The 11503-nt window shown below is 47.1% G+C and overlaps 1 protein-coding gene across 1 annotated transcript in view; it reads right to left on the bottom strand.

Annotated features, from left to right (window-relative positions):
* Window positions 1–2613: 2613 nt before the first annotated feature.
* zfhx3b (zinc finger homeobox 3b) overlaps window positions 2614–11503 on the bottom strand; it is a gene marked incomplete at both ends in the record, with an annotated part of 108171 nt that continues 99281 nt past the window's right edge. The window contains 2 exon segments of the mRNA XM_080537675.1: window positions 2614–4340; window positions 5447–11077. Coding sequence (XP_080393801.1) covers window positions 2614–4340; window positions 5447–11077 — 7358 coding nt within the window.

The following is an 11503-nucleotide window of genomic DNA, read 5'->3' as shown; positions in this document are numbered from 1 at the left end:
GGAATGAAGACGTCCCTTAGAAACCTGTAATCAACATCGTGCGTGAAAATGGCTTAACACCCTGCAGACACCTGGGGCAAGTCACTACTGGGTTTCCCAGGAAGGGGGGCCGCCACTTCAGACTTAGCAAAACAGCCATTATTTCCTTCTGAGATAATGAGTTGTAAGTTGAGAGGCATGATGACACTAAACCTATGAGACGCGTCAGTACCAGATGTATTATATACATTTTTTGGTAACCACTATTACTTGCTGACCAAGTGAGCAACAACCTTAACTGGATGGAGGGATTCACATCAACTTTCCATTCCAGCACAAAATGACACATCTATGTCATTTTGTTTAGCAACCAAGGATGCAAAATTTACACAACAGCTTACAGTCACCTTAGAAATTAGAAAAAAGATAATAATAATCAAAATCAATAAAATGAAATAGAATCAGTCCTTGCGTTAAGAAATGAAAACTCCAATGTGATATTTGGAATGCACTGTTCTTTACAGACGTTATAGATCATTGGTTTTAAACATTGGTCTGTTCAAAAAAGAAAATCGCAAAAATGTCCTTTGGAACATATATTCACAGTCTTCAAAGTTCCGTTTTTGCAACAAGAAAAAAAAAGATGTCGCAGAGGCAGGAAAATGGTTTATTGTTTGTTTTAGTTAAAGCTTAGCCAAAAAGCAAAATGAGCATGCATCTAAGTTCTTTTTTTTATTTTTTTTTATTCTACATTAGCAGCAAAACGTATGTCCTCGAAGACCAGACCTTATACATTTTCTTAAAAAAATTGACTTTTGTGTGTGACAGAAAAGTTAAAGAAAGATTTATAACCTCTATCTTACAAACTGCAATGGCTGTGTAACGGTGCTACTCCACAATGCAAGGACAAGGACAAGGGCCCTTTTTTGGTTTTTGGTATTCTTGGTATTTTACGTAAAAAAGCCACCTGTCTGCTTGCAAAGAAGCAAATACGGCAACTCTGATGCGTACTCCTTTATTTTAAAACTTTGTTTCTTTCCTCTAAAAACAGCAACAAATTCTCAAGTATAAAGAAGCCTCTTTTCTCATCTTTATGCACCAATGGTGAAAGTGTTTAGTCTTTGGATTTTCTTTTTGTCTTAAAGCGTGAGAATTATTATTATTATTCTTTTTTCATTTTCATCTATGACAACAACAACGTAAAGTCTAAATGAAAAAAAGCTGAACAAAGACTGTAGCCACACTACATGAAGAACAAAAGACCTGCTTTGTAGTGCACAAGGAGTAGTAACCATCTCCATATCTACAAATCCAGGGGAGGAGGAAAAACAAAGTGAGAAGAGAGAGGAACAAGTAGAGTGAGAGTCAGACAGTGGTAAGTGCACAAAAGGTAACACAAATTAAATTAAATACTTTTCAACATTTCACCCCAGATCTTTTTTCTTTCTTGGTTAGTACCATACCAACCAAAACAGGTCAGTACCATACCAACCAAAACAGAGAGAAAAACATTTTGAAAGAGAGGATGCTGCCTAGTCGGAGAGTGGCAGTTGGGTGAATGTTAGCCAAGAAGCCGAGAATAAGACAGAAATAAAGGTTAGATAAGTTACTGCTCCATAATCTAGTCTATCGGAATGACCAAGACAACATCAAATGAAGCGCCTTAAAGTTGGACGATACAAAAGCTAAATGTACACAAAGATTTTTTTCAATCTACCATACTGTTTAAATTCATTTCCAATGCAACAATCTACTTAACACCAAAAATGTTCATATCTATCATAAATACAGAAATTTTTTTTATCAAAAAAATCTTTTTTATCCCCCATCAACATGTCTGCAATGCTCTCCGTATCTGGGTAAAATGGGATTGCTAATTTTCCCCTTTAAAAGGTTTCCAAATGTTAAAATCAGCAGATCAGCCACCCTTGAATGCCCAGAAAGCTATGCCTTAATGATATTTTCACTCATATTGAAACTTTCTGTCATTAAAATCAATTTTGGGAAAAAACACAAATGTTTATCTCCTGTTAGGAACAAAAGGTGTAAAACAATGAATTTCTGTAACAGAAAAACGTCTGTGAGCTGTTGACCTGAGAATAAAATAGACATTACATTATTCTTTTTACTTTTGCAAGCCATTGGTATTTGAACGCTTAGATAGCAAGAAAACTGTTAGACTATTCTCCCATACAGTACATACTGGCTTTTGTGACTGTGCTATTAAGTGGAAATAATTACATAAAACAAGGGACAGCTTGTTGACTTGTACTTTGTCAAAAGGGTTCTGGGGCCATTTAACAACTTTGAGGCAGTCCATTGCTATACAGCATTCCTCTTTCATTACCCAAAACTGCAGTGATCTTTTCTATTCTTATACATATATATGTATATATTTCAGTTGAAATAAACGAAAACCAGCATGTTGATATGGGAAAACAATCCACTAACATTTAAATTTTTGGTTACAAGCTTTGGAATTGCAGTTAGTCTTTACACATCTTTTTCTGAAATTGGTTTTTGTATACTTTTAAACGTATTTTAACATCGCTGCTTTTTTGTTAGTTTTTTCCCATTTGTGTTTTTTTTTTGTCTTTTGCATTTTTTAAATATTGTCCATCACCGAAAGCTCTTTTACAATCTGATGGTGTCCGTTCCTACACTAGCAAGATTACTACTACAACTACTACTGTCTTTGAGACAGCCGGGCTGTTGAGGCTCCTCCGCCGTCCTGCCCAGCCTGTCTGCTGACTTCTGACTGCTGTCAGAGTCAGACTCGTCGGTAAAGACGTCTGTTGGTATCGAGGTCTGAACTCCTGAGGTGCTCAATGAACTTGAGGTAACCGTTGAAGGTGAGGATACTGGAGGAAAAGAAGGAGTAGAAGAAGGAGTGGCATTGGGCTTCCCAGCTAAAGCTCTGGAGAAAGGGGCCTGGGGCCAGGGTTTGCCGGCAGCTGTGGTGTTGAGTGGGGTGGCAGAGGAGGAGCACAAGGATGAAGAGACAGAGGAGGACGGCATGGTGGCTGATGTCGTTGGCGGGGGAGGGGGGGTGCTGATGGGATGAGTGGCAGACTGCGAGGTAGATGCGGTGTTAGGATCGGGGAAGCAGGCTGAAGAGTGAGGTAATAAACTAGTAGCGTGCTCTTTGGCATTTCTGGCTGATCGCTTGATTGTTCTGTGTTTGTGCAAGGCCGACTCCAGGTGTTGTCTGAGCGCTTTCTCCCCATCCAGCGTGGTGTCGCAGGCTAGGCAGTCGTAGAGGCTGCCTGCCCCTGCGCCCGCGCCGCTGGGGACACGCAGCAACATCTCTTGCAGGTTTGCCACAGACTGACCGAAAAAGCAGATAGACTTCAGGTGGTTGACGGCCGCTTCTTCCTTGTTGAAGACTGCTTGACACTTGCGACACGCCAGCCTGTACTGCACCTTGGGGACGATGTACTGGTCTAGAAGGGGGTCCGCGACTTTGCCATCCATCTCGTGCTGCTCGGAGGGTAGGTTATTGTGAGAGGAGGAGGAAGAAGAAGAGGTCTCATTGTGGGGGTTGCCTTTTTGCTCCTCTGTTTTCGCTGGATCTTTGGCAGATTCTTTGCGGTCCCCCGAGGGTTGAGGGGGAACTGGAGTTTGGCTCGCTTTGGGTTGCTGGATCTGCTGAAGCTGCCGCTGCTGCTGCTGGAGCGCCTCCTGCAGGCTCTGCTGATATTGCTGGTAGTGCTGAAGCAGGGACCCCTGGGACAGGCCCATCAGCGCTTGTGACAATGTTGGGTTATAGGGGAACAGGCTTTCCATGCCATACATTGGCTGCATGTAGCCACCTTGGAGAGCCCCAGTCATCTGAGGGGCGTAGTATGGGGAAAAGCCAGGCATGAAGTAGGGCAGGAACTGACTGGTTAGGAGAGCTGTGGGGTCTGATGCCAAGGCAGCCTGCAGGGCCTGGAGCTGCGCAGGGTCCACCACATACTCCATGCCAGGTGTGGGCATCGAGGTGGCGGGCACAGCTGCTTCTGGTTTTTCTTTCTTGGCGCTGGCAGCAGAAGTGGAGGGAGCTGGGGTGCTTCCTGTCGAGGATGGCGTCGAGGCCTTCTCTGTCTTCTCCTTGGGCTTCTTGTCCTCTCTTGACCTCTCAGCGTCACGCTCTTTGGGGGGTTCAGGCCTGGAGCCCGACTGTGTGGTGGCGGAGGAGGACGTGGAGGTGGAAGAAGGGGTTGAATGGGCGACTGACGTGCTGGCCTGGGCGGGGCTGGGTGATGCCAGGGAGGAGGAGGAGGGAGGCTTGTTGGGTAGTCCGGATGTGGGGAGGCTGGGGGAGGGAACACTGGCACCGGGCATGTTCAAGAGGTTTGGAGGTTTTGGAGGAGTTAAAGCTGGAAGACATCAAACAGAGGAAAAGCAGAATTCAGAGTTAGTGGGTGTAATAGGTCTGTTATAACAACTGCAATAATATTGTAATAACATGTTGTTTTGTAGTAACTAGATAGTTACATTGTATATGGAGTTGTGCAGTTTGTTTGGTCCACTGTGATTACACAAGTGGAATAATAACTTGTGTAATATGCAAATCACTAATACAATCACGATTGCTGTTGTTGATTCAAAGTCAATCAGAACGTTGCCTTTTCAGGCAAGTCAATGAGAAGATCAATTTACAGGTTACTGTAATCAATCAAGCTGAACTGTGCAGCAATGAGAACACCAGACAATACAAAGATAATTTAGTTTCATTTTATGATAACAGGGACATTAGTCTCTACTTTAAAGTGTGAACAGATCATTTATGTCAAGGCCTTTATACTGACCTTTAAATGAACTTGGAAAAGCTTAATCAAAACGTGTACATTAACTGATAATAAGGTCACACACTACTAATGTTTTCAAGGTCAAAGGGGTATATGAAGAAAGTGAGCTATTAGTATTCATTTTATGGCTGCATTAAATGTTCTCCAACCGAGTGGTGGCATTTAAAGTCGCTTGTGAAGTTGACAGCAAATGTCTGGAGGCTCAGTTTGAATTTCCTGTTATTTATTTGCGGTAGTAGCTTCTGCCATGCGCTGTCTGACGTACTAAGGCAGGTCAATGCTGTCAAATGAATGGAATGAATGACTTTTATAGGAATGCATGACGCATTATGAAATACAATATGATATAAAACTAACCTACTCACAGGTGACTTGAAAATGATTAAAAATGAAGATGGTGCCCTCACAGCATTATATAGTATTACATCTATATATGCCAATATACAGTACATTGACAGATTGATTGTTGACAAGGGTGTTTCACTGGAGGAAGGTCGAAACATCACTTCAGACAAGATGAGTCCCTGGTTTCCCATTTAATGGTTTTAATTTAATTGGTTCCTTTTAGGTCTGTCTGTTTTAAGACATGAATTAACATTCAACAGGAATCAGTGTGTGATAGAACTTAACCAGATGAAACACAGAGTGTGTGTGATGTCTGGGTGATGACATACCTGAGTTGGATGAGTTAAAGCTGGGGAGGGAGGGGCTGCCGACCCCGGGCAGAAGGACAGGGGATATCCCTTGCAGGTTCTGATAAGCTGACTGGAGGTTCAGGGCCTGCAGGGCGGGGCTGTCGAACATACCCTGCTGCTGCATGGCTTGCTGCTGTGCCATCCCCAGGACCTCATTGGCTTTCTTGATGCGGTCCATCTCCTGCTGGGCCATCAGCTGGCGGACAGTGGCCGGGTCAAAGTACTCCTTCTCCTTATCGAGCTGGCTCCCAATGGTATCCTTCACCTTGTTGATGTGTTGCTGGGAGAAGATGTGATCTCGCACCGAGAGACGGGCGCTGTATTTAACACCGCACAACGTGCACTCTGTCTTCGGGCCTTCGTAGGAGACGTGGTTGATCCCGAAGTGTTTAGCCATGCTGAGCTTGGCCTTCTTCTCCTTGGCGCGAGCATTCTGGAACCACACCTGAACCACCCTTTTTGGAAGTCCGATGTCATTGCCAAGTACCTCACACTCCAGCATGGTGGGGGTCCGGTAGTCATTAAAGCAGGACTTTAGTAACTTCAGCTGGAGGTTGGTCATCTGTGTTCGGAAGCGCTTTTGGCCAGGACGGTCTCCACTGTCGATGCTCCTGCTGCCCGAAGCACCAGGGCTTGGGGAGCAGGGGTCAGCCAGACTGGAGGTCTCACTGTATTCTATAATATTCTCATTTTCATATAGGTCTTTAGCATAAATGCTTGTTGATGGGCTCACCAGCCCTGAGGACATCTGGTCGTCATTTTCGAGGGAGGGGGCTGTGCCCCCAGACTTCGATAGGTAGTCGCCACTAATTTGACCATGCTTTGATTCAGCATCAATGTCAGCATTGGCCTCATCACCAGTGGTGGTGTCAGTGATGGCTGTGTTCACAGAGGAACAGTCGTCATTATCAAGTTTATGCTGGTCAAAGCTTAGGTTGACAGAGGACATAGTTGGGCTCTCAAAGTCCTCCATTCCCTCAACTTTAATGGAGGAAGGGCTCAGCAGGGCCCTGGGAGACAAGTCCATGTGTTTGCTCACTGGTGAGAGAGAGGAGCAGTGTCCATCATTGTTAGAGGGGGCAAGCTGGGCATAGTTGGAGATATCCAGAGGATCCATTTTCATCGGCAACCCCATTATGTCATTATCAGGTAACATGCCGGAGAGAGCTAGGTTATAGCCGGCGCGTTTCGCTTCATGCCAATGGCGGGAACGAATATGTGCCTCTAAAGCCGTTTTGGCTTTGAAAAGGGCCCGACAAAAAGGGCACCGCCGGTGAGCTTGAGCGGGCCCCACAGCCCTAAATTGCCCTTTTCTCTCTCTCGCCCTGGTGTTCTGGAACCAAACCTGCACTACTCTCTTTTTAAGCCCCACCTCATGAGCTATGTGGTCAAGCATTTTACGCGTGGGGTTTGAGTCTAACAGGTATTTCTGATAGAGGACCTCGAGCTGCTCAGGTGTGATGGTCGTCCTGAGGCGCTTGTCTCTTTGTGGCTCCTCCCCACTGTTGGTGCTGTCATTCTCCCCCGGGCTGGTGCCTGCTTTCTCCTCCAGCTTCCTCTTCAGGGAGTTCATGGTGGAGGTGGGGGTGGACGGGGAGGTGGCAGAGCTGCTGGGGATCTGTGGCATTGCCCCAGAGAGAAGCTGGCTGGCCAGCAGGGGATTGCTGGGATCAAATAGCATGAAGGGCATGTCCATTGGGCGGTCAAGGAACTGGGGGTGGATGAATTGGTTTTGGAGGAAGTGAAGTTGCTGGTGCTCCTGCCAGTGCTCAAAAGAGGGGAAGCCGAGCTTACACTGCTCACACTGATAGGGAATCATCTGCTGTGCCAGCTGTTGTTGTTGTTGAGTGGTCAGATGAGCCAGGCTCATGTGGGGGCTCTGAGAGGCGGCCTGACTGGTCTGAGAGGCTGAGGGACCACACTGCTGTTGCTGCTGAGAGAGGGAGGGAGAAGAATGCTTGTTGCTCTTTGAGGCTGTTTGGGGCTTCTCCTCTCGTGAGGGTCTCTGATGTTGAGTCTCAGATTGGGGCTGATGTACAGTCTCCTGTTTGATAGAGATCTGGTTGTCACGTGGATCAGAGGACATTTCAGTTGAATGCTTGGGGGGCTTCTCTTCTCTCTCGTAAGAGTTGGATGTGTTAGCTGGTGAGGCCTCTTCCTTCTCAGATGTTGATAGATGGGAGAAAGCAGAGGTGGAGGGAAGGAGAGGGCAGAGGCTTGAGGAGGAGGGCATAGGGGTGTGACAGGAGGACCCCGAGGGGGTGTAATACTCATGTGAGAGATCCATAGAGTCCTCATTTTGGCTGTCATATTGCCCCTCGTCATCTTCATCTTTGTAACACAGCTTCTTTTGGTGCTTTATGAGGTCAAATATACGCTGGAAGACCAGACTGCATTTCTTACACTGGTAATTTAGGTTGGTGGTGCGAATATAGCGGTCATTAGATAATTCTCTCTTTTCACCATCTTTACTTCCATCACCCTGGTTTTCATAATTTTTACGGGCCTTTTGACGAGCATTCTGGAACCACACAACGATGACGCGTGTGGGGAGGCTCAGCAGGTTAGAGAGCTGTTCAAATTCATCATCTTTCGGGTAAGCATTTGCATCAAAGAAATCCTGAAGCACCCTCAGCTGGTAGTCAGTGAACCTGGTCCTTGAGGATCTCTTACTCCCATAACACTCCTGTCTCTGAGGCTCGGGGGAGGGGGGTTTTGAGTCGATTTTGGTTTCCTCCAGAGTGGTTATGGGTGGGTTGTTGAAATTGTAGGGTGAGTCTTTGTTCCGCTGGCGTTCTTTGAACAGGGTGTTGCGGAACCAATGTTTTATGACTTTCTGGGGCAGCATTGACTTATCCGCCATCTCCTTTATCTGTTCCTCATTTGGAGAATTGTTGATGTCAAAATACTGTCTCAGGACCCTCAGCTGGTCATCTGTAATACGCGTCCTGGGCCTCTTGTTCTGCTGCTGCTGCTGTAACATGGCTGGGGTGAGCTGTTGTTGGTAAAGCTGGGCCAGATCATTAGCTAGGCCTGACTCCACAGACGACATCTGGTTAGACATTTGGGAGGGCATAGACTGGAGAGACATTGACTGCATCATGAGAGGTGAAAAAAGGGGTAGATCCATTGGCATGGTCATTTGAGCCATGGTGACTTGGGGCTGTGGGGGTTGCACAATTGGGGGGGTGTGAGAGGGAGCAGAGACAGGGATATTTGGTGTTGGTGCTCTCTGCGGTGGGGGTGGAGGTGGTGGAGGAGGAGGGGGTGGAGGAGGGGGAGCAGCCTCAGGTGTCTGGGGTCTCAGTGGATACTGTTTGTCATACTGCTCTCTGTATTCCTTTGCGAATCTCTCTAGGGAGCGGAATGGGAAGAAAGCCTGATGGATGTGCTCCTGGTGACTCTTCAGAATCAGTATGTTTGAAAAGAGTTTACCACAGGCCTCACATTCCAGTTTCTCCAATCCCTCAACGGGGTCCACCACTCGTGTGATCCCACCAGGCATGCTGGATCCGGTAGGTCCAGTCCCAGTCCCAGCTGGCTTTTTCTGAGCTTTCTGCTTGTTTTCGTTGTATTGAATAACTAGCTCAAATCCAAAGTTCTCCAGTAGGGCTTTAGTGGCATTTCCACGAGCATCTGAAGCTATCCTTGGTGGAGGAAAGCCAGGATCGTGGTTTGCATTCATTTGAGTCTGCTGTGGATCCTTCTTTTCTTTTGGCTTGTTGTCAGAGCCATCTTTAACCACGTGATCTTCATTCATTTTCTCACTTAGTTCTTTATCTCTTTGCATTTCTCTTTGCATTTCTCTTTCCCTCTCTTTCTCGTTATGGGCGGCAGCAGCAGCTGCAGCCTTCTGCTGCTTCTTCTCTGCCTGGTGAAGGAGAGACGCGCTCTGCTGAAGCAAAGCCATCTGGCCCTGGGCCTGGGAGTGGGCTTGCTGCTGTTGATGCTGCTGCTGGAGGTGGTGGTGCATCAGTTGCTGCTGTAGGCAGCTCTGCTGGGCCTGCTGGGCAGAGTTCTTCAGGTCCTCCAACAGAGAGGAGGTGGAGGAACCAGTCAGGCCAAGTGAATTGTTGAGGTTTATCTCCGGGTTCAGCTGGAATTCTGCTCCAGGGATATAGAAAGGGAAGAGCAGCTGCTGTTGTTGCAGCGGGAGAAGAGCGTCCGTCGTCATGGGGAAGTGCTGCAGAAGTGCTGGGTTGAAGAGCTGGGACTGGATGAGGGCAGCTTGCTGTTGGAGCTCCTGTTGAAGCTGAGCCTGGGCCTGGGCTTGGGCCTGGGCCAAATGCTGTTGCTGCTGAAGCTGTTGCTGCTGCTGCTGTTGCTGCTGCTGCTGTTGTTGTTGTTGTTGTTGTTGTTGTTGTTGTTGTTGTTGTTGCTGTTGTTGTCCCCTAGCAGTGAGCATGTCAGCAAATTTCTTCTTTTTAACTTCATGGTTCTCAGATGGCGAGGGATGAGAGGTAACTGAGGAGTTCCCATAGCTTTCAATGCTGTGAGACTGGCTCATGTGGTTGCCCCCTAAAATACTATGTGCAGTGTGAGCCCCAGAGGAGCTGTGGTTGCTGGAGATGGTTGTTGGAATTGAATTCGTAGCCGGACTAGGGCTGGGAGTTGAAGTGCTAATGGAGGAGCATCCACCACTTAAACCAGAGGAACTCCCAGAGCTGGTGCTGCCTCCTGCTGCTTCGAGCTTGGCCGCGCGGGCTTTGGTCTGGTGGAGGACAGAGCGCATGTGGATCTCCAGAGTGGAGCTCTGGCTGTAAGCCACGTTGCAAGTGCTGCACTTGAACGGTTTGTTGTCTGGGCTGCTGGTGGGCTCTGGCTGACCAGTGGTGGACTCCTGTAGGGCCCGCTTGACCTTGTGCAGATGTGAGACAGAGTTGTAGTGAACTAGCAGGATGTTCTTCTGTGTGAAAGACTCTTTGCACACGGTGCACTTGAAAGGACGAGACGGATCTAAGAACTTCTCCATGGTAAAATTCGGGCCTTTCCTGAATGGCAGGGCACGCTTAGGCTCAGACCCAGAATCCTCCAGCAATGATCCAGAATCACTGCCAGTTGGGCTTTGCTTCTCCTCTGTGTCACTCTCCTCTCCTTCCTTGTCGTCCTCTCCCAGGGCTCCGTGGTCCTCTCCGAGGGACGGGTCTCCCATAACCATGAGGTCTCCGTTCATCAGCAGGCCTCCATAGAGCTGCTGGATGTCAGCTTCGCTCAACTCCAGATGGCTGGTCTCCAAATGTTTCTTCAGGGCCTGCAGCGTCCTGAAGCTGCGCTGACAGAGGCAGCACATGGTGGCCGCCCTGATCACATGGTACTGAGAGTGGAGCTGCAGTTTCTCCACCGTCTTAAAGGCCAGGCTGCACTGGTTGCAGCGGTACTTGTAGACATGGCGGTCCGAGACAGGCAGCTGTGGCCTTTTGTTGTGGACCTCGTTGAAGTGCATCTGGAGGGAGTTGGAGGACTTGAAGACTTGGTTACAGCCTTTCTTCCAACACAGGAATCCTGTAGAGTCTTCTCTTCCACACTGCTGCTCCTCCAGAGGTGACTTGCGAGCTTCATTTATATCTGTAGGCAGCGAGACCCCTTTTTCTGGCTCGGCATCTGATGGTTCTGTCAGTAAATAAAAAAGAAAAAAAGAATTAAAAAAGGCTCCCACATACAAGCAGAGTCTTCGTGCAACAAAATGTCATTTCAACAGAGGACATCTTGTCTCTACTTAGGAGTCCTTGATGCATGTATCATTTCAAAATTCCCAGCGGGGGGTTGGGAACACAGAGAAGTACTAACTAATTCAGACTCCAGCAGATGCAGAAATAATTCTTATTCCTTTGTAGTGAATGATGGCCTTGACATGATCACCTGCATTTTCATTACATTTTTGAGCGGGAACAAGTAATGAGAACAGTGCCATCATCACCTTTCACAATCAAACAAAAACGAGGGATGTTAATGCTTATATCACATTGTCCCTATACCTGTGTAGTAACCCTGTAGTCTCTTTAGTATTTATACACATTACCCTCATTTTTACATATT

Source organism: Nansenia antarctica, assembly GCF_963989245.1.
Source record: "Nansenia antarctica genome assembly, chromosome: 1".
NCBI classification, from domain to species: domain Eukaryota; kingdom Metazoa; phylum Chordata; class Actinopteri; order Argentiniformes; family Microstomatidae; genus Nansenia; species Nansenia antarctica.
This window is presented reverse-complemented; position numbering and strand designations above follow the sequence as displayed.